This window comes from Apium graveolens, chromosome 3, assembly GCF_009905375.1.
Source record: "Apium graveolens cultivar Ventura chromosome 3, ASM990537v1, whole genome shotgun sequence".
Lineage (NCBI taxonomy): Eukaryota > Viridiplantae > Streptophyta > Magnoliopsida > Apiales > Apiaceae > Apium > Apium graveolens.
This window is the reverse complement of record NC_133649.1, coordinates 292988858-293013100: the sequence shown is the minus strand read 5'-3', so window position 1 is coordinate 293013100 and position 24243 is coordinate 292988858. Positions and strand designations below refer to the sequence as shown.

Below are 24243 nucleotides of genomic sequence, written 5' to 3'. Positions count from 1 at the left end.
GAAAGATTTTCTTTTGAACTTAAAGTTAGAAAATCTTTTTGACTGGAAAACCATATGTTCATCCCGCTCTTCTAGCTCATCTGTCATTAGTGTCATATTCACATATTCAGCTTATTCATCGAGTCATCTCCATCAGTCCAGTTTTTTTCCTTGGTAATGAAAGCTTTTTGTTTTTGTCTCAAGAGATCAAAATATGTTTTCTTGTAATCAACAGCTTTACCGCCGCTAGGATTCTTTGACTTTCTACACTCATTTGCAAAGTGCCCAGCTATTTTACAACTGTAGCACTTTGAATTTGGATTTATCAACCAAATTTTTGTTAGGGATGAATTCTTTGTTGAATGGATTATAGAAAGATTTTCTTTTGAATTTCTAGTTAGAAAATCTTTTTGACAGAAAACCATATGTTCATCCCGCTCTTCTAGCTCATCTGTTGAGGATGAGTCCTCTCAGTTTTAATAGCTTTAACTTTCCCTTTGATGACTTTGGTCTTGACTCTTCAGCTTCATTGGTTGCAGATTGCACCTTGGCATTCACTTACTGTTGCATCAAGAGTTACAAATCCGTCTTTTATTTGACCCTTTTTAATTTCCTCATCCTATTGCATCTCCAGCTCATAGGTTTTGAGGGCTTCATATAATATGTTAAGAGTGTATTCCATGTAATCATATGAGTTTCTGAAAGAGACAATTGTTGACTTCTATTATTTTGAAAGAGATCTCAAGAACTTCGTATTAGAGTCTTTAACTTGATAGACCCTTCTATGCAATTTTAGCCCATTTAACAGCTTCTGGAATCTATTCAATATTTCACTCATACCTTCACCAGGAATAGAGTGAAAGTACTCATATTATTTTATGAGAAGCTGCATCTTGTTTTTTCTGACTTGTTCATATCCTTCACAAAGCGTCTGAACGGTATCCCACACATCCTTGGCTGTAGAACAGTTCATGACACATTCAAACATGTCAGAATCTATGCCATTAAACAGGATGTTCATAGTCCTCTTGTCTTTGTTGACTTATTCCAGATCTTCTGGTGAGTAGTCATCTGGATTCTTCACAACTATTCGGTCAGCACCAAGAGTTTCATCAGCTGCTGCAAGTCCTGTGATTATATTCATAGGAACATGAGGACCATTGTCAATGCGTTTGACAAAACCCTCATCCCGAGACATCAAGTGAAGTTTCGTCTTCACTTTTCAGCAAGAATAAAATTCTTCATCCTGAATTGGAATCTTCACACTAACATCTTTGTTTCCCATAATTGATTGTATAATTTCAAGATCTTTAAACCCTCTATTTGTTGAGGACTTACTCTAATATCAATTGATATATACTAATAATTAGTACTAGAGTAATTTGTAGAGGGGGTGTTGAATACAAGTTACAATTTTCAACTTTTGCAAACTTGGAGAGTTGCTAAACTGAAATGAGAACCAATGACATAAAAACTGAAAGGAATATGTCCTAAGTCCAATCATGTATTAGGATTTAGGAATAACTTTTTACGTAATCTGTTTTGATTTCATTGATATTAATAAAAGACTTGTTTTGTTTTTATTACGGGCTCTATCTATTTAAGTGTTTAAATAAGATATACCATAGTTTAGAGTAAAACTTTTTATGGATTATGATGAGATCATAATAGTGAGACCTAAAAGATGATAAATCTAAACTTAAATAGTTCATGGTCGTAGGATTACTAACTGGTAATTAATAATCCGCAAAGATCGGTACATATTATGCTTGCTTCATTATGAAGGATGTCTGTTCTCATAGACATTTGTGTGGTGACACTATAGCTAGTATGTAGGTGCTTATTATATAATAAGTTCACTGAACATGACTCGCACAGCTGAACAACTGATGGAGTTCACTCACGTGTCAGCAGTTGTTCACATAGTGATAGTTGTACAAGTATCCTTAGACTTGAGGTCATCATAGTCATCTTGTGTACACTGAACTATGCTTTGGTTTAGTTCTTAGTCTCCAGGGACAATTATTAGGGCTCTATTGGGTATAGGAATTTGTACACGAAGATAGTGTATGATCAATAAAGGATCTACCCCTTCCAGTGAAGGAAGCGAATGTTTAAGGCTGATCCACTTATGCTTGTTCAGGAATCTCTGGCCAGAGTGAATGAAATTAGAAAGGAGTTTCTAATTTGCATAAAACTACGCATAGTAAATGGTAAGCAAGTGATTGAATTAGATAGGCTTGACACGAGATCCATGCCTTGTATTTAATCGGGACATTGTAGGGTAGAAGGAGTTTATTGTACGGTAACTATTCACTGGATAGGTTCTTGGTATTCTAAGCAGTGAATCCATATTATCCGGATAGTCGCGATATGCTGAGAAGTATCCCTCACGATGTAGAATAAATGTGATTAATTAATTAATCATATTTAATAAATTAGAGAATTTATATAAATAATGATAAAATAGTTTTATTATTATTTATTTCTATTACCGGCTTAATATTGAACCTACATGGTCACACCATAAAAAGAGAATGATTTAATGGTGGAGGAAATAATTAATAATGGCTAATAATTATTTATTTATGAAATAAATAATTAATTGGCAAATTTAATAATTGATTAAATGAGATTTAATTGATTATAAATTAATTAAGAAAAGTTCTTAATATTATTAATTAAATGATTTAATTTTTGGAAATTAAATCAAGAGAGAGAATTATTTCTAAAGTGTTTAGAAAAAGGATTAATAATTAAAAGGTGTTTTAATTATTAATGAGAATAATAAATGGGATAATAATAATAATAATAATCATGGGAAAATTTTAGCTGAAAATTTTGCCTATAAATATACTATTATAGACCCTATTTTGATTCGAACCCCAAAACCCAAAAAGTTTGAAAAACTCAATTCTCTCCACCTCCTTCCTCCTCCTTAACATTGTTTTCTTGGTGGATACCGGTGGAGTGCTTCACACTTGAGGAGCAACTGCTAAGGATCTCTGATCGTTGTCTCCGAATTATTTTAAAGGTTAGATTCGATCCCTATATTTTTACCACGATTTATATGCTTTTATTTGGATTTTATATGTGTAAAAGTGTTTTGCCATGTCCCGCTGCGATTAAAAATCCAACAATGGTATCAGAGCATAGGTTGTATGCATATAGATCTGTGGTAAAAATTTCAGAATTTTATGTGCTTGTATGAATTAATTATGATTTTTACAAGTTATATCATGGATTAATTTTGTCTGATGAGAAATCGTTTCTCAGAATAATTTTGAATATTGATCTGGGTTCTACAAGTGTTGTAGATCGTCTGAGTATTTTTTTCATAATTTTAGGATGTATAGATTTTTTATTATGAATTTTTGAAGTTCTTACAATTAAATTCGTAATTAAATAAATCATCTATATATATAAATTGTAAGTTTGTATATGTATATATATCTGCTTGTCCGCTGTTGCACGGAGAAAAGGAAAAGCAGACAGAGAAAAGTCAGATGTCAGGCTCGTTTTCCGAGGAAAGCAACGGCGGCTGCTGAAAAAGAAAAAAAAATTAAGGGTGTCGCGCATTCCGGGAATGCGTTACACCCTGTGGCGCATTCACGGAATGCGTTACACCTTTTAATTGGTTAAAAGGGTTGTAACGCATCACCGGAATGCGTTACAGGGCTTGTAACGCGTTCCTGTAATGCGTTACAACCCGACTGTCCAGATTAAAATTGATTTTCTGGGAGTTTCGTAACTCCGTTTTGGGTAGGGCTGAGCATACGGTCGGTTCGGTCTAAAACCGGACCGAACCGAACCGAATAGACCGAAAAACCGAATAGTCATTTTTCTTTGACCGACCCGGACCGAAGTTATATTATGGACCGGACCGAACCGAAATAATTCGGTTCGGTCCGGTTTTGGACCGAATAGACCGAAATTTTTTTCAAAAATAAAATTGCATTATAAATTAAATCACAAATTATAAATTTTAAAATATAATTAAAGTAATGTGATATGTAGAGTTCTAATACTCCATAAATATAATTACAAATTAAAAATTTTGATTATAATTTTTAAGATATATGTAAAATATATATAATACAAAATTATAGTATTTATGATTTGGTCTATTCGGTCTATTCGGTCCGGACCGAAATATTTGTGAAAAGAACCGAACCGAACCGAATTAGCACGGTTCGGTTCGGTTTCGGTTCGGTTTTGCTCAGCCCTAGTTTTGGGCGTGTAATATACCGTTGGATTCGTTTTTCCGAGACGGATCTAATGGAGTGATCAATTTTAGTTTATATCAAAGTTTTGAACTGTTTATATTTCCATGAAGTGTTTTAAAGTTGTTTTTGACTGTTTTAATTGCTTTTAAATGCTTCATGTGATACATAGAGATGTATAATGCTTAGACTAATATGCTAGATGATGTAACATGCCTACCTTGATGTTTATTCATATTTATATATGTGATATATGCTTAGTTTATCATGCGGTGATAGATTTAGGTGAACTTAAATGAACATAAGGCGTTTGTTAGACAACCTAGTATAGTGAAATTGTTTCATAACCTTAATAACAATATTATGAATACAATCATGAGATTCTTGTGTTTATGAAACACGTAATTGAATATGAATTTTCGATATGAGAGAAAAGATGATTCTGTCAACAACAGATTTCTATCTGTAAGAAAGGGTTATTAAGTGACGCCTCTTGACAATGCTCCACCCGATCTGGGAATCATCTGATTATTGATTATTGATTTGAAATATTTAATTTAAAAGGAAGAATTTCTTTATAATATGATTATGATTGTAACGTAATATAATCCCTCTAAAATTAAATAATTTCAAGTAGTAATTGACCAATGATACAACGGGCTTGTGTCGGTCATAGCCTTCCAACATGATAGAAAAGTAGTTCTTAATTTTGAATCATTGTCAGTTCGTGCTACAGCCGAGGGCTTTGATTTCGAAATAAGAAATACTTGTCTATTACATAGAGATGTGTACATTGAATAAGAATCTAAAGGTCGGTACGTGCTACAGCCGTGGGCCTTTGGGGACTGATTCAACTGTACGGAATGTTGGGTTAGACTTGACTTAGAATATTGAGTTTGTCGTGCCACAGCCGAGACTCAATTATTCAAGAGGCTAAAGTTTGATTAGGGAATAACATAAGATGTAATTGACAAGAGTTGTCTGCCTATTGAACATTACATGGCGGTTCGTGCTACAGCCGGGGTTGTGTAATGGAATGTAGGATCCCTATTCCCACTAGCATTATGAATGCTTAATTTTTCACGTAGGGGGTTGAATAAATTAGGTAAACTAGTGGGAGCCACTTATGAATAAAGACCCGATTCATATAGTGTTTTTAAAATGAAATCGAATATTTGTTAAGTGTTGTTATGTGTTTATCATTTACAGATTTACTTTGTACGTTATGTCTTCTGCACTATCACTCAGGAGCATACTGGATGCTCACAAATTGACCGGTCCTAATTATGCTGACTGGCTTCGAAACTTGAGAATTGTTCTCAGGATTGAGAAGCTGGAATACGTGATTGACTCACCTAAGCCTATTGAACCTGCTAGTGATGCACATAATGATGAACATGTTGTGTATCGTAAGTGGATAGATGATGCAAATGTTGCTCAATGAATCATGCTAGCTTCCATGAACATTGAGCTACAGAAGCAACATGAGCATATGGATGCTCACACTATCCTCATGCATCTACAAGAGTTGTATGATGTGGCGGGGAGGACAGCTCGATATGAGATATCGAAGGAGTTGTTCGGTTGTAGGATGTCTGAGGGATCATCTGTGAATGACCATGTACTTAAGATGATCAATTTGATTGAACGTCTTGGACAACTTGGTTTTGCCATGGATGGGGAGCTGAGCCAAGACTTGGTCTTGAAATCGCTTCCGAGTTCGTTCTCGCAGTTTGTTGTGAACTTTCACATGAATAAGTTGGATGTCAGCCTGCCTGAACTCCACAACATGTTGAAGACTGCGGAATCGAATTTTTCCCCTAAGAAGAGTTCTGTTCTTCTAATTGGTGAAAGTTCCAATCCTAAGAAAAGGAAGAGGAACCCTTCCAAGAAGAAGAAAGTAGGTGAAGAAAAGCCGGTTCCACCAAAAGCTGAAGACCCCAAGAGCAAAGTTGTTTGCTTTCACTGTAACAAGGTGGGGCACTGGAAGAGGAACTGCAAGGTTTACCTTGCAGAATTGAAGAAGAAGAAGGGTAGTGAGACTACCGCTTCTGATTCAGGTATGTTCATGATAGAAGTGAATATGTCATTAAATCAAATTTCTACTTGGGTATTAGATACCGCCTGTGGTTCTCAAATCTGCAATTTGTTGCAGGGACCAAGGAGAAGTAGGACTCTTGAGGAAGAGGAGGTGATTCTACTGATGGGAAATGGAGCAAGAGTTGCTGCTGAAGATGTAGAATCATTTCATTTACATAGGCCTACGGGCAAGACTATTGTTTGAAATAATTGTTATTTTGTTCCCTCGATTGTGAGGAATATTATTTCTATTCCCATGTTAGACTTGGCTGGATTTTCATTTATTATTGAGAATAATGAATGTTCTATTCTTAGAGATAATATTCTTTATGGACGTGGTACTTTAAATAATGGTCTGTATGTATGTGACATAATTTATTTCAGATTGAACAAACTAATAAAAGAAAAGGGATGATGAAAATCTCACTTTATAGTGGCAATGCAGTCTCCATTTAGTAGACATGGAGAGAGGACTGCAAATTTGCTAGGAATGGTACACACAGATGTATGTGGACCAATGTCTACGCAAGCCATGGGTGGATTTTCATACTTCATTACTTTCATAGATGATAGATCTAGATTCGGATATGTGTTTGATGAAACACAAGTCTGAAGCCTTTGAAAAGTTCAAAGAGTATAAGTATGAAGTGGAGAAACAAACAAAACATAGTATTATAATTCTTCGATCAGATCGAGGTGGTGAATACTTTAATGGAGTGTTTCTGGATTATCTCAAAGTAAATGATATAGTCTCCCAGTGGACTCCTCCAGATTAGTATCTGAAAGGAGAAATCGAACTTTGTTAGACATAGTTCGGTCCATGATGAGTTATGCAAATCTTCCAGTATTCCTATGGGGTTATGCATTGGAAACCTCAGCATATTTACTGAATATGGCGCCTTCCAAAATCTGTTCCTCAAACTTCGTATGAGATATGGAAAGAAAGGAAACCGAGTCTTAAACACGTTAAGATTTGGGGATGTCCAGCTTATGTCAAGTAAGTTGACCCAGATAAGCTGGAATATCGATCCGTAAAATGTAGTTTTGTGGGATATCCTAAAGAGACTTTAGGGTATTACTTTTACACCGATCATCAGGTGTTTGTATCCAGACATGCTACCTTCTTGGAAAAGGAGTTTATCCTTGAAGGAAACAGTGGGAGCAAAATTGAACTTGATGAAGTTCAAGAAGTACAAACTACTACGGTTCAAGTGGACACACCTGTTCTGACTGAACAACCTTTTGTGGAACAGCCCATTCATAGATCAGGGAGAGTGTCTCGCCAACCTGAGAGGTAATATGACCTTGTCATTGAGAATGATAATGAGTTATCGATCATTGATGATGACGACCCTGTAACCTATAATGAGGCTATGAGTAGTGTTGACTCAGAGAAATGGCATAGTGCCATGAAATCCGGAATAGAATCTATGTATACGGTATACAAAAGATAGATTATAGCAGATGCCCGGGTGGAGACCTATAAGAGTAGGCTTTTGGGAAAAGGATTCAGACAAAGGCAATGGATTGACTTTGATGAAACCTTTTACCTGTAGCCCTGTTAAAATCAGTTCGGATTTTGCTTGCGATTGCTGCTTACTACTACTATGAGATCTGGCAAATGGCCATATGGTTTTCTTTCCAAGGGAAATGAAAACCTAGTGTGTAAGCTACTGCGAACCATATGTGGTTTAAAGCAAGCTTCTCGAAAGATGGAACATTCGTTTTGATGAGACAATCAAAGAGTTTGATTTTATCAAAAACGTAGATGAACCATGCGTCTACAAAAGGGTTAGTGGGAGCGCGGTAACATTTCTTGTATTGTATTGAAATAGAGTTGACACACATAACAACATAGCAGACCCACTCACAAAGCTACTTTCTGAAAGTCACTTTGATCGTCATAAAGACTAGATGGGTATTAGATACCAGAGTGATTGGCTTTAGTACAAGTGGGAGATTGAAAGGAATATGTCCTAAGTCCAATCATGTATTAGGATTTAGGAATAACTTTTTATGTAATCTGTTTTGATTTCATTGATATTAATAAAAGACTTGTTTTGTTTTTATTACGGGCTCTATCTATTTAAGTGTTTAAATAAGATATACCATAGTTTAGAGTAAAACTTTTTATGGATTATGATGAGATCATAATAGTGAGACCTAAAAGATGATAAATCTAAACTTAAATAGTTCCTGGTCGTAGGATTACTAACTGGTAATTAATAATCCGCAAAGATCGGTACATACTATGCTTGCTTCATTATGAAGGATATCTGTTCTCATAGACATTTGTGTGGTGACACTATAGCTAGTATGTAGGTGCTTATTATAGAATAAGTTCACTGAACATGACTCGCACAGCTGAACAACTGATGGAGTTCACTCACGTGTCAGCAGTTGTTCACATAGTGATAGTTGTACAAGTATCCTTAGACTTGAGGTCATCATAGTCATCTTGTGTACACTGAACTATGCTTTGGTTTAGTTCTTAGTCTCCAGGGACAATTATTAGGGCTCTACTGGGTATAAGAATTTGTACACGAAGATAGTGTATGATCAATAAAGGATCTACCCCTTCCAGTGAAGGAAGCAAATGTTCAAGGCTGATCCACTTATGCTAGTTCAGGAATCTCTGGCCAGAGTGAATGAAATTAGAAAAGGAGTTTCTAATTTGCATAGAACTACGCATAGTAAATGGTAAGAAAGTGATTGAATTAGATATGCTTGACACGAGATCCATGCCTTGTATTTAATCGGGACATTGTAGGGTAGAAGTAGTTTATTGTACGGTAACTATTCACTGAATAGGTTCTTGGTATTCTAAGCAGTGAATTCATATTATCCGGATAGTCGCGATATGCTGAGAAGTATCCCTCACGATGTAGAATAAATGTGATTAATTAATTAATCATATTTAATAAATTAGAGAATTTATATAAATAATGATAAAATAGTTTTATTATTATTTATTTCTACTACCGGCTTAATATTGAACCTACAGGGTCACACCATAAAAAGAGAATGATTTAATGGTGGAGGAAATAATTAATAATGGCTAATAACTATTTATTTATGAAATAAATAATTAATTGGCAAATTTAATAATTGATTAAATGAGATTTAATTGATTATAAATTAATTAAGAAAAGTTCTTAATATTATTAATTAAAGGATTTAATTTTTGGAAATTAAATCAAGAGAGAGAATTATTTCTAAAGTGTTTAGAAAAAGGATTAATAATTAAAAGGTGTTTTAATTATTAATGAGAATAATAAATGGGATAATAATAATAATATTTATGGGAAAATTCCAGCTGAAAATTTTACCTATAAATATACTATTATAGACCCTATTTTGATTCGAACCCCAAAACCCAAAAAGTTTGAAAAACTCAATTCTCTCCACCTCCTTCCTCCTCCTTAACATCGTTTTCTTGGTGGATACCGGTGGAGTGTTTCACACTTGAGGAGCAACTGCTAAGGATCTCTGATCGTTGTCTCCGAATTATTTTAAAAGTTAGATTCGATCCCTATGTTTTTACCACGATTTATATGCTTTTATTTGGATTTTATATGTGTAAAAGTGTTTTGTCATGCCCCGCTGCGATTAAAAATCCAACAAAAACTTCATGTGGTTTATTTTTGCCTTACCACTTGAGTTACATATTGAAGAAATAATATGGGCAAATTACAAGAATTTCACAGCTTCTTTTTACAGTGTTTCTCTTAGAAATAGTGCTCTCAACTAAACTCTATGAAAAACTCTATAAACTTATTTTTTAAGAGAAATACATGCTACTACTTGGTTTATATATCACCAAGTTACAATGTTTTCTAAACAATACATAACACAATCTTCGAGGTCCAACAAGATTGCTTCTTCATTCTCTTTCCCGTGAGACTTGACAAATAAAATTAAATTGTATTTTGATTTATTACTTTTAATATCCCTCCAATTTGTCATGCATGTAAATGAAATAGTTTTTTTTCTTGAGAGTCCAATATCACATGCATATTTTTCAAACTGGGATCTTCAATCAACCCATGTGCTCCATCAGATTTGATTTTTATGCTCTGTCAAGTCACTGTCAATCGCTCTTTCTACTTTAGCCATTGATAGTTTAATCTCCTTAGCAGTTGATGGACCGAACACATTAGTCATTGAAAGTATTCTCCTTAACCATTGTTGACTCAATTCACTTAACCAGAATTACATCGAGTATTTACAATTAGTCATTCTATTCTATTTATCCATTGAGTCCGTAATGATCATGAAATAAAGAATTACAACAATGACTATTTATTGAGATTTACATAAAAAAAATGGTGCAAAAACTTATCAATAGATAAGCTACCCTACCAATAGTTATCACACACTGATATCGGATAACTACATCCACTTAATGAATGATTATACTATATATTTTGTTTACTATCAAAAATACATGTGATTCCCGACATCATTACTATTATTATTATTATTATTTTTACATATAATATACTTTTTTTTCTTTTATCTTACAAAGAGAACAAAAGAGGGAAGGAGTGAAATGACAAAAACACCCTTCTATCCCATCATCATCGATTGGATGGACTACGGAAGCCCCCAGTTCACTAGTGCCCTGAACCGGAAGAGTAGCTCCCTTGCAACACCATGGGCTTGGCTTCAACTATCCAAACTTCTCCCCCAAAATTCCAATTAAACCTTTCTCGGATCTCATCTCTCTTACCCGGAGCTCCATTTCCAAACCGGGTTCGGATCCACCACCTCAATTTCGCTCCATCTCTCCTCCTCGCTCCCGGTAATTTCATTTCAAACAATGCTGTAGCCTTATTAATATCAAATTTATTTGTATATTTTATATTTAATTCTATTTTTTGGTTTAATAGTTGTGTGTAGTTATCGTCGAAATTATGTAGTCTGCTCCAGAAAAACTGCTGATCAGGAGGAAGAATCTTCTACTTCAGGTGCTTGTTTTTGTTTGTTATCAACTGTTTCGTATCGCTTTTGTGTGTATTTAGCAGTTGTGTAGATAAATTGTTGTTTATTACGATATCTGATTTATCAATTATCATTGTCCTATTGTTTTATTCGAACTAGACATTAGTTTTTTGAAATTGATCGTCTCGGCATTGTGTTGACACGTGTACTAGAATGAAAATGAAATGTGAGAAGAAAATACGGATTAGAACATAACTTAAATTTTGCTCCCTTGGTCCCGTTTTAAGTGTCCTCTTGTTTTTCTAACCAAGTTTTAGGATTATAAAATAGGTGTACATTTTTTTTTGTGAATTTGAAATCACGTTATTGTTGCACAAAATATGAACTGTGAAAATGTATTAATAGGTGAAATGAATGATGGATGTTGTAGTTTCGATTGTGCAAACTGCCCTGTGTTATTATTTTATTGTCAGTGGAATGTTCAGTGCTCATCAGAGCTGTTTTATAACTTTGTGGTATGCTGTAGCTGTACTCTAGTCTTTATCATATCTAATATACTAGTAAATTGTTTATCAGGTACGGAGGCATCGAATCTACAACCATACGATGACATTAACAGCTACAAGAGCGCTAACGATGTTGAGTTTGTTGGTGTTTCAGAAGGCATAACTCGGGGACCTGATTATAAGCTGGCTGTTAGAAGTGTTGCATTTTGGGTTTGTAGAGCTTGGAACAATTAAACTTATGTAGTTATGTGTCATTAAATCACGTGTCTGATTACATGCGGCCAGAAAAATTAATTAGCCATTTTTTATATTAGGGATGCACAGCTGTGGCTTTTGGTGTTGGTTTGGGATTTAAAGATGGAGTTGGCAAGGCGTCTGAGTTTTTTGCCGGGTATTGAATTTCTGTTCAAAACATCATATATGGCCTTTTTTTTCTTTACATTACGTTGCAAAATGCTCTCATCTGAACAGTGATCCTTAGTCTGTATTTCTTTCGAAACAAAAAATGGGACACATAAGCCATAGCTTAGTATCCGATAGGGGAACTTTGTGCCACATATAAAATTTATTTTAGCAGAAAACTGTACTAGTATGGCAAGAAGATTGCAACATCATATGTTTGCTACTTATTTTACGTGAAAAAAATATAAAGCTTGAAAATTTTATCCATAGCTTGGTGACTAGGTTGTACATCAGAATCACCGTCTTTTGGTGGTTTTTATACATATCAGATGTTTTTTTCAGTAACCAGGTTTAATTTTTATGGTCTTGGTAGTACTATTGATCACCATTTCAGACGGGACTGAGGAATGCACTAGTGCTTCCTGCTTCAGTATCTTTGAAAATGAACTATGAAGTGAAAATAATTTGATAAGCGCAAAAGGTCAAAACCTGAATGAATTTTGTAAATTTATATTACTTACGTTCTAATCAATATATTTATGTGTTATTTACTCTGTGGAACTCCTGTATATGCATGTAGTTGGTTCGAATGGAAAAGCTAAATAAAAATATTTACTCTTAAATTATTAGTCTAATAAATACGAGGACGTGGAAAAATACATGACATGTTGATTTTTTTTATAGATGCTTATAGATAAAGAAATAGAGAGAAAAAGGAAGTTTATTTGAATTGTAGATGCTCATAGATAAAGAAGAAGAGAGACAAATAAAGTTTTTTTTTTAATTTAAGACAATTATTAAGAATAAATTGTTTAATTAGAACAATGTAAAGGTGATTTAACCGCGGATAACCATATCCCTAGGGTTTACCAAACTTAAGAGAGAAAATATAATTGATTGCAGCCATAAAAAGAGAGACATATTGTAACTTAACGATGGAAACCCTATAATGAATCCTATTAATTAATTAGGAACCTATTCCTAATAATTAATTACTTTGTAAAACAAATCCAGTGCCATATTGCATGTTTAAATACAAAATATCTTAAACTACAAACAAAACACCAGGTGAATAATATTGGTGTTTTTGTGTGAGTTGTATTCATATGCTAGTGAGTCGCGTTTATGAAGTACAAACGAAATTTCAGGTTCCAATTTTTTTGTGAATTCTAGTGTACATCTGGTGAATCCTGTATATTTATATGAAGAATTCTGAAAGTTTGTAGCCGAACGTGACCCCTGCTATTGTTACATAAAGAGACAACTGCTTCTATACCTCTACATCATTAGCTTAATTGTACGAGTCATTGGATTATTTGTTTTGAACTGGCATTCTTAAGAGGGGTGCTTTTGTAACATCAGTGCTGCAGGATGTCCCACAGGTGCTAAACTTGATTTTCCCTTGATAGAAGGACATGCTAATGTTATAGGATTAGAAATTGTACAAGCACACAAGGTTATTTTTTAATGAATTGTATCCTTGATAATATTTTGGTTAAAAATCAAATTTCCTGCTTCATACACCCAAATTATGTATGGTGCAGTTTCCCAAATTTCTTTGTAAATATGGTTTCGTTGTCAATCTGACACTGAAGATTAATGATCTTTTTTGTTGGAAAATTTGCAGTTATTTACTAGAGCAAAGTTTGTCGGTGGATAATCTATTCGTCTTTGTTCTTATATTCAAGTATTTCAAAGTCCCATACACGTACCAGGTTTGACATTTTGAATGGAATGAATATCACATATCTCCTCCTCAAATTAAGCAATTTGATCTTTTTCTGAAGGCCGAAAAAAATAGAATTGCATTCTCTTTTAGTCTCATATTTTATTGATAAAAGTTTGCTTTCATTTTGAGAATACAGAATCGGGTACTTTCATACGGTATTGCAGGTGCAGTAATATTTCGGTTGTTAGTGATACTTCTTGGAACTGCCACCCTGCAGGTAATCTAAATATATCCAAAATCAATATACAAATATACTCAGCAAATGGGAGGCATGCACAAAGAAATAAACTTATCCTCTCGTAACATTTTTGATATGCTTCCAGAGTTTTAGTTTTATTGTACTATCTAGGTATTTTTTAATTTTTTTATGTTATTACATCTATTGATTCTTCGTGTAATATTTTCTGATAATTGTTTATATTTTTTTTCGCAATTCTGATTTTAGAGGTTTGAGGCGGTTAATCTTCTTCTGGCGACAGTACTTTTGTACTCAGCTTTCAAGGTGATTTTGTTTTTTCATATACAATTTATGATGCCATACATACTATCATAATTTAGTTCGCAATAACATTATGTAATATATGTACCTCGAGTTTCGTAAATATTGTTACAGTCACTAAAACTTATATTCTTATAGTTTTGTAAGGTGTGTGTTTTTAGGGCACGTTCTGTGTCTGACTAGCATCTTTAACTTGCCAATAGTTGTTACACCATGATTTGAATTCTTTTCAGAATGTGTTAAAACTTAAAATCTTATTGTGATCTTACCTTTTCTTCTATCTTGTTATAGCTGTTTGCTGGCGAAGATGAAGATAGTGATCTATCAGACAACTTTGTAGTAAAGACATGCCAGAAATTCATTCCCGTCTCTTGTATGCGTTATGTTTGAAGTTTTGGCATTTTACATTTTTTAAGTTTCTTAGTTCAATTTATATTGAATGCTTATACTGTTTCTTTAGCAATTGAAATGGTGCTGCTGAAGAAAGCTGGCCAGTAGTATAATTAGAAAGACTTATAAAGTAGTTTTGGTAGAAAATATATTGGGTACCCTAATACTTAATGTTTGCTTGTAGTTCCACCAAACAATTACTATACTTTCTAAAGTAAATAGTAACAGGCTGTGTAATAAAACTAGGTTTTGTATAGATGACTATACTACACATAATAATTGCAGTGGTGTCTTCAAGATATCAGTCAATCCTAATGATTTTGTTGGACACATAAAAGCTTTGTGTTTTTTACTTGATATTTACTGGTTGCAGTATGATCCTTTGATTTCAATTAATTGGGTGAAACATAATCTGAACATTACACACCTTGATGTTGAAGTAACTGGATATAAGTTCTGATGTCTCTTGTCCTTACGTTTTGCAGAATAAGAGTCTTGTATTTTTATCAAGATATTGATTCTATATTCTTATTTGCTGCGTTGTCCTTGTTTTCACAGCCAAATATGACGGCGACCGATTTCTTACAGTTCAGGATGGTGTGTGGAAAGTAAGTCTCTAGTATATTTCAATTAGAGTAGAACATGACATTCTTCCAGCCTGTTATATTGCTGCAAAAGCATAGTCAAATCGCAAGAATGTCTGAATGCATTTCAACTATTCAACAATTTTCTGTTACTAGTCCTATATTGCAATCACCAGATCATATGATCTTTAAAAAGTTTAAATTGTCTTATATTTTTGTCACCGTCTCTAACAGGCATCACACATTTTGGGCAGGCTACCCCTATGCTTCTCACGGTAGCAGTTATTGAACTAAGTGACATTGCATTTGCGGTATGTTATCCTCATTCTGGTATTTAAATAATAGCAGTTAGTGGATTGCTGCTGCTATATTAATTAGTGTCCGGAGTCAATTGTAATTCTCCTTTTCTTTGTGTAGGTAGACTCAATACCGGCGGTGTTTGGTGTTACACGAGACCCTTTCATCGTTTTCTCTTCCAATATCTTCGCGATCTTAGGTAAGATCATTATGTTTTCTGAAAGTTCATGTTTTTACATAATTATGACTTGCAAAGTTTATTTATTTTTATTTTTGCTGAATGGAGGAGTTGGTTAGAGAACACAAATGATGTAGTCATGTTATGTGCATGTCAAACTCTGGTTACCAGGACTTTTGCAAAGAAGTTGTTTCTGATGTATTTAGTTTGTTCATTATATTGTTATCTTGAAGTTTAATTACAATTATTAGTAGAAATCTTTTTTATATATTATCTTCCATTGGTCATTCTGTCTTTTTGGTTTGAACTGGACTTGTATGTAAATTGCCATTTTTGTATGAAAAGGTAGCTTATTTTTGTTTTAACAAGGAATTTGAACTCTGTCACTGCCTATTGTAGGATTAAGGTCGCTATATACGCTTATTTCTGAGAGCATGTCAGACTTGGAGTACTTACAGGTGAGTGTCCGTGACCATACTGAACTAGTAATGCTAATTAATGCTCTTCTGTTCAGTTCAAAAACATCCGGAATCCATCTTATTTGATAGCTCAGCTAAGCTGCTTTGTGATTAGGAAATAGAAATGTATTAGGAATCTGCATTGATCTTCAATTCATTCAGTGTATGATGGATAAAAAACAGTAACCATTTAGGTGAGTGTTAAAAGCAGCCTGACATGTTTATGGTCTTCCTACTAATATTTAAGAGCTAGAGGTGGAGTGTTTTTGTCTGCTTTGCTATCTTCAATAATGCAAACTACTAGAAGTGGAGTGTTTTGTCTGTTTGCAATCTTCGCCATTGTGTTCAGACAACTGTTCCTATAAAGTTTTCTGTATATTCATATTGTTTTTTTTAAATTAACTATTTTATAGTCCCTTATATTTGGAATTTCAACTCCATATATCCTGATTCCTGACTGCCGCTTTTTTATTCCTGGGCAGCCGTCCATTGGTGTTGTTCTGGGGTTTATTGGGTGTAAGATGATCGCAGATTTTTTTGGTAGGCATCTTCATTTTCCTAACTAAAGGCAAAAGTAAGCAATGGTTCTAATATTTTCTAGTTGCAGGTTTTCATGTGTCAACTGAGGTATCTCTCGGTGTTGTAGCTACGACTCTCGGTACTGGGGTGTTGCTTAGTCTAATGAAGAAGTCTGACTAGGTGAAGAAGGGATGTAACTGAAGCACAAGGACAATGAAATGAGTCATCTTGGTCCTTTTATCTTGTTTGGTACAATTCATAGCATAGGTATGATATAGTAGCAGTTATTATTTATGTATAGCAATCATAGGACATGCAACAGGGTGTTCCAGATGCTAAAAAATATTAGTAGTTTTACAAGATTAGTGAATTTGTTTACATTTTGTTTTGTAGATTAGATGTACTCGAGTGTAAAATAATGGCACATATATATGAACAAATATTGTTCTTATAAAATTCCCATTTTTCATTCACAATAAAATTCTCATTTTTTTAATCCAATAAAGGGATACTAATTATAGCTCATAACCTATATTTAAAAAAAATGATAACCTGTGCACGCTCTGACTTCGTAAAACCTTGATAAATAAATATCTATGGGATCGAAATATTTTATTCATTAATTGATATTATTCATTTATTGAGATAAAAAATATATTGTCTACATTATGTTGGCACAAAAAAAATTAATTCATTTAAAGAGATTATTCGTTTATCCAATATTCATTTATGGAGGTTCTACTCTATTGTGTTTAAGGATTTTACCCCTTTAATAAAGTTTATAGAAAACAATGACAACTGCTCAGTGATAATGATATGAATCCCGGAATCTCAACAGAATAGTTCCGAATTCTGCAGATAGATGCTGACATATTCAGTTCAGCTTGAAAGTATAAATGTAAAAATTTGCAGATACTGACTAAAATGGGCTATCTTTTTAAAAATGGTCTACCTTCAATATGAGATAACAGTCTTTAGAGTTTGTGTTGGTATAATATTACAAAGGTAATGAAATGAAATACACTTTGGAGTTTGTACAATAATAAAATTATCATTTTACATAAAAAGAATTCATGAATACTGGTTCTATAATGGTTTTGCAATGGCTGACAGGTGAGCAGATTCGATATTCGAGATCACAACCTGGTCTGCGTTATACACAATATATGAAGTGCACTTGAATCTGAAGTCTTTCCCTCCTGTCATCCTGTAAAAATGCCTTTAAACAGATCACTGGATCAAGCAGCATAGAAGTTGAGACTCTGCAAGTCTGTGACTAGTGGTAATCTACCTAGTAGAAGAGGCAATGCATAAAGCTGAAGCCAATATGAAACAAACTACCATGAGTACCTTCTAGTATCTTCTCTCACATCCACCATCATCATATCGTCTCCTATCACCATCTCTTTTAGTTCTCGGGGGAGTTGCAGGGGACCACTGCGAGCTTTGATGTGAGTGGGTTCGGGGGTCAAATTTCTGTGAAGAAAGATAGCTCAAAGCCGTGACAACGTCAGCTATCGCAGGACGCATATTAGGCTGCTCTTGTACGCACATTGCTGCAACAGCAAGAGCTTGATACAGCCCTCGTGTAGGGTATTCACCTTGAAGCATCGGATCAGCTATCTGTGAAAATTTCCTCCTATCTTTAAACAAAGGCCTAGCCTGAAAAAGACATAGACCATAGATTCTAAAACCATTAGCAGCAAACTAGTGGATAAAGGAACGCGATGAAAGAATGGGAAAGAAATTATTTGTTTCCCGTAGTTGGCAATGCATCAAATCAATACCCAAGTAAGATATTTACAAATAGAATTCATTAAAAAGATAATTTCAAAAGTAACAGAAATTTTATTACCATGTCTTGCATCTCGTCAAATGCAAAACCATCAAGACAATTTACCTGTACTTAGCTGCAACTGAGTATTTCTAAAGTAAACATGGGTTGAACAGTTTTGGTATTTAATTATTGTTTGCCTTTAGAAAAGCAGTGCAAATTAATACCATCATGTTAACTGCAAACAAAATAATTCTAATTATTCTATTTGGAATAGCCTAATTAAGTGGAAAATGATTAAATTTTCTAAAATTTTCATTCTTTCACCCATTACATTCCTAACCACCTACATTATAATTAAACACCCCCAATTTGAGATGGAATGCTCCATTCCTTTTTAACCCCATTTTCTTCACAATTCTTATCATAATAATTTTGTCCATCTAATTATTTTTTTCAAATCTTCCCTCCAACTCCCATTTAATTCCTTTAATTACATCCATTCCATTCCATTCACCCCAACCAAACACAACCTTAGAGTCTATCCTTTTCTCATGAAGATAGGACTGTGTGTGAGTGAACAGGATAAAGTGACCAACAAAAAGTCGCTAAGAGTAGAACTTGTCAACATAAATAACTTCAAAAGCTTACATGCAACTGAGATGATATAATTTTCTTCCATCTTTATTCCATACAAAGAGCAGAGTTTGTCAACTTTTATGCATGTAATTATCATGACTGTTCTTTAGAGTTTTCACCACATAAAGTTGTGATATAGAATATGATATGAGATATTTGTGTCAACATACTATTATTAATGAACAAAATTTATTTTCCGTAGATGTAAACCAGTTTCAAGTGAGGTATTTTTGTGCAATAGATGATAGTATATTGTCGCAAATGAAATGATCCAGATTCAGTATAGAAAATGGTTGCTGCCAAATATTTCAGCCTCAAAGAGAAAAAAGAGCACTCACAAGAAATGATTACTTACCCAGGCAACAAGAGTGTGATCCCCAGCAGTTTTTGAACTTTCGACGGCTTTCCTACCTGTAATTATCTCTAAGAGAACCACGCCAAAGCTATAAACATCTGACTTCAGGGTCAACTGTCCAGTCATTGCATATTCTGGGGCACAATATCCGTATGTACCCATGACCCTTGTTGATACATGGGTATTATCCCCAACAGGCCCCAGCTTGGCTAAGCCAAAATCAGATAACTTCGGATGATAATTTTCACCAAGCAATATGTTGGAGCACTTTAAATCACGATAGATCACAGGGGGGCTGGCTTTATCATGTAAATACTCCAGTCCTTTTGCAGCACCAGCAGCTATTTTCATTCTTGTATTCCAGTCGAGTCGTTTTTTGTCAGGTAAAGGATCTGCCAACAAATGTAATATGAGCCAAACTCTAGTAACGTGTCTTAGAATCGGAAAAATGATGATTTACTGAAAATGCACAAACCGTGAAGATGGTCATCCAAAGATCCCAATGGCATGTATTCATAGACCAGAAGTCTCTGGTCTCCATCAGCACAATAACCAATTAAGTTGACAAGGTGATCGTGGTGAAGCAAACCTAACATTAATACCTCAACAAGAAATTCCCTGTTCCCTTGCAGTCCATTACGATCAAGTTGCTTGATGGCTACAACCTAAACCGAACATAAAATGCTTTACATCTAATTACAAACATATGCATTATACACGCAATCCATGCTGCATAAAGAAGAAACACATAGCTAGTCTTGAGTTCCAAAAGATTTATATCTAGATACTAGATCACACATGTAAATGCAAAGCCTTTTCACTTATTCTTTACTAATTGCATGAGATATTATCACAGTAAAATCCCTGACTAACCTGATTTGAGTTTTCAAGTCTTCCTTTATATACTCTACCGAAACCTCCTTCTCCCAGGAGAAAGTCACCCCGAAAGTTTTTAGTTGCTGCTGCCAAATCACGAAATGTAAATGTCCGGGCTGCCATATGATCAGACCCTCCTTCTTTAGATGCTTCCTTTATCTTTAAAGAAGGCTTCAAATTATCTGAGCAAAAATTAATTGTTCAGAGTTAGAAGATAAATAATGAAATGGTAATCTATGTAAATATACAAGGATTCAAAAATTATCAGAGATCCCTGAGGAAAGAAGTAGTACTGCAAAATGAACTACTGGTTACCTCCGTACTATATCCGAAAAAGCATGCACTTTACCTTCACCACAACATGAGAAAGTTCAGGAAAATCTAATATAAGCCAGTAAAGGATGGACCCTCTAGCACAGAATCAATTCTTAGATTAATAAAAAAATTATTCGGCTTGATTTGATCAGGTATCTTTGTGCAATTATTAGAAATATCTTCTTTGGAAAACACTGCTTCACCAAGCCAGATTATTCACTTTCACAAGGTTCTACGACACTTAGATCACAAAGATATTCTGGTAAACATCGTATTGAAAACAGGATTGTTTTCAAGCATCAATTTTTATCATATCACCCCTGATCAAACTGAATCAAGTATCCAGCCACAAACATAACCGAAGGACTACAATCCATGAATAACTCTCCTTCTCCAGCCTATATCTTCATTAAGCACTTTCTATCTCAACCCAACCACAAAACATACACACAAGCAGACCCTACAAATAACAAAACGAAACACTATATTCACCATCATTTAAATTCTCACCATATTCTTCACGATTTACACTGCCTTTCTCGGGTTTTCCTATCCGAAACCACTGTCTGCACTAGTACAAACCTAAACCCCTTTCCTATTAGCTCAATTCCAACAAATTAAACAAAAAAAACCCATATTTCTACTAATAAAGCACAAATATTCTACCTACCCAAATAAATTTTTTTGTAATTGTTTTTTACAGATTCATAAAGTCCATCAGATTGTAAAAACAAACTAATCCCAAGTAGGACCATATAACATCACACTGGATCCAACCACTGACATAAACTCACACACACAAACACACACATAAAACTTATGAAATAAAAAATCAAGAATAATTAAAAGTACATAAGTAATGCTCAGTAAAATAAATTAATTAAGAAACCTGAAGAAGGGGTTTGAGCTAGATCGGACGGCTGCTTATTCCATTTCTTCTTCTTCTTGTGTGTCTTTCCAGAGCAAGGGAACCACCCCATTTCAACTAGTACTATGTGTATAGAGTGTGTTTTATTATGTATGTGTGTATATAGAGTGGTTAGAGCTTAGGAGAGAAAAGAGGGAGAGAGACAAGAAGAACACGAGAGAGAGAGAGAGAGAGAGAGAGTTGAAAACTGGACAACAGTAGCTTCGGCCTCGGGGGAGTTTGTCTCTTTGCAAGTTTCGGACATGGTCAAATCCTTTTATTTTTTTATATATTAAGATTGTTTTAAAAAGCGGAAATCGATATTATTTGACATACTAATTTTTTAGTGATTAATCAGATAATCAGTAATTATTTGGATCGATTAATCGGAACATTAATTTGATATATTTAATAAAATATAAATATAATATATTGAAATGATTAATTGGGTGATTAATTTATAAAATCGGTAATTTTTAGAACAGTGATATTGTCTTGTATATTGCATTTCTTACGTTTTTATTTACAAATATAATTTATAACCTTATATAATAATTTATTTTATTTTTGAGCAGAATCGAATCCAGTACATACGAGGACGAGGAAGAATAAACTATTATTTGTTATTGTTAACATTGAGATTGTGTTTAGCTACGAAATTTGAAAATGTAAATATGGATTACAGTAGGTGGATTAATTATAGTAGTAATAAACAATCAACGGGCCACACGTATGTCTTTAATTTATTATCCCCTAAATCAATTTCAATTATTCCCCTTCCACCTGTTGCCTCATTTTTTATTGTTAGCCTGCTGCTTTTAATTTGCAAGACTCTTATTATATTACTAGTTTTACAACTCGTATTAATAATTTTATATTATTTAAAATTATAATATATTTTTTAATTAATATTAAATAATACATAATTGATGAGATTTGGACTATCAATCTTATTAGTATATTTATAAATAATAATAATATATGTTATTGGCGGGATTCGAACCTCAAATTTGAATAACATATAAATAAAATATAGAAATTTGTCACTGGTTTGAATCTCACGGAAGGAGAACTTATGATTATACTCCTAAGTCAGAGGCTAGAGTCCGTAAGGTTTACCTAGTGCGCACACAAAGGTAGCGGCTGCGGGTTAACTACGATAAATAAATATATATATATATATATATAGAAATTTGTTGTTGGCAAAGTTTGAACCTAAAAGTTTGAATAGTATAAAATAATAATATAAATATTTGTTGTTGGCGGGATTCGAACCTAAAAACTTGAGTAGTGTATATTATTTTAATATTTGAATCTGACGGTACTGATCACTTGATTAAAAAGATCTTACGGTCATAAATGAGAATAACCAAACCAATAAAAAAAATAGCATACCAAAATATAGCTCATTCTGGTTATTATAAAATACTAGCTTAAATTTCGTGCGATGCACGGGTTTTCGTTAATATTTAAAAAAATTATTTATTCGGTCATATTGTAATTTTAAAATGTTTTTATAAATATATAATACTTATAAATTTATAATTAAATTATACATGTGATCGTAATTTAGTAGAATAAGTAGATAATGTCTAATAGTTTAACAACTTAGTAGTTTAACGAATATATTACACTATTTATTTATTTTTTAATAATCAAAATTAAAGAATAATTGTTGAACTAAATTATACCCCATTTTAATTATTATAGTATATATAATACAGAAGTATAAATACTATAGATTTCTAGTAAAATCTATTTTTTATTCCATTTTATTTTAAATATTCTCTTTTTTCAAGTACTACCTTTTTTTCTTTGTTCATATTCTCTTTCTTTTGGGTTTTACATTTTTTATAATTATATACATCCATATTATATTTGATAAAATTCGAATACTCAACGTAAAGATCAAGAGAAATACCTAGCGAGCAAGAGGTCTTGGATTCTTCAAATTTTTACAAAGGCATCGTTTATTTCGTTAACTTTTATAGTTATATAGGAACTTTAATTTCTTGGTAACTAAATCACAACTACAATTTTCAAGATAATTAAAATATACGTGTTTTGTTTATTGATATGTAACTAGAGGTTGTGTAGTTAATTTTGGTAAGTAATTAATATTTTTATAATTAATAGTGGTGATAGTGATTGAACTTGGTAACTAACTTTCCTATATTGTGGTAACTACAAAAATCATGGAAATTGAAGTTTCGTTACCCAATTTAAAATACATCAAAACAAACACTTTAACTCATTTCAAATCGAAGGAACTCTAAATTTATTAATTCGGTTTGTCTATACACATGGGCACATGCTAAGAAAGTGTGATATATGAGTTGTAAAAATTTGATTGGTGGAGATTTTTGTTCATGCAGGGGTCCATCATTATTAATGATCTCTCCACCAATCAAATTTTTACAACTCATCTATCACGCTTTTCGAGCATGTGCTCACGGGCACACACTAGAAAAATTCTTTAAAATAATATGTGTTATTTCTTTATTCGTAAAATTCATAAAATTTATATTAATATACATGGGATCTAGTTTATTAATAATCAAAGATTCAATAACTTAATAACAGTTCATCG

General features: G+C 33.4%; 2 protein-coding genes across 6 annotated transcripts; one reads left to right on the top strand and one right to left on the bottom strand.

The window, feature by feature from the left end:
* The first annotated feature begins 10850 nt into the window (after positions 1–10850).
* Positions 10851–17167, top strand: LOC141713600 (thylakoid membrane protein TERC, chloroplastic). Of its 3 annotated transcripts, none has more exons than XM_074517091.1 (14): positions 10856–11085; positions 11174–11251; positions 11886–11941; positions 12046–12122; positions 13761–13848; positions 13999–14079; positions 14308–14364; positions 14653–14734; positions 15310–15359; positions 15590–15646; positions 15753–15831; positions 16210–16268; positions 16751–16808; positions 16876–17167. In XM_074517091.1, the coding sequence occupies exons 1-14, from the start codon at positions 10938–10940 to the stop codon at positions 16965–16967; spliced, it is 1062 nt and encodes a 353-aa protein (XP_074373192.1). In that variant the 5' UTR covers positions 10856–10937; the 3' UTR covers positions 16968–17167. The 3 variants fall into 3 exon arrangements, with proteins under 3 accessions (XP_074373193.1, XP_074373192.1, XP_074373191.1); XM_074517090.1 differs by having other exon boundaries at positions 11802–11941; XM_074517092.1 differs by lacking the exons at positions 16751–16808; positions 16876–17167 and having other exon boundaries at positions 10851–11085; positions 11802–11941; positions 15757–15831; positions 16210–16240.
* Positions 17168–17665: 498 nt separating this feature from the next.
* LOC141713599 (putative serine/threonine-protein kinase PBL7) lies at positions 17666–21910 on the bottom strand. 3 transcript variants are annotated; one of them, XM_074517087.1, is made up of 6 exons: positions 21636–21910; positions 20429–20613; positions 20031–20220; positions 19556–19947; positions 18138–18449; positions 17666–17994 (listed from the first exon to the last, which is right to left on the bottom strand). In XM_074517087.1, exons 1-5 carry the CDS (start codon positions 21724–21726, stop codon positions 18141–18143), a joined length of 1167 nt encoding a protein of 388 aa, XP_074373188.1. In that variant the 5' UTR covers positions 21727–21910; the 3' UTR covers positions 17666–17994; positions 18138–18140. The 3 variants fall into 3 exon arrangements, with proteins under 3 accessions (XP_074373188.1, XP_074373187.1, XP_074373190.1); XM_074517086.1 differs by having other exon boundaries at positions 17666–18449; XM_074517089.1 differs by lacking the exon at positions 21636–21910 and adding an exon at positions 20747–21487 and having other exon boundaries at positions 17666–18449.
* Between the last annotated feature and the right edge of the window lie 2333 nt (positions 21911–24243).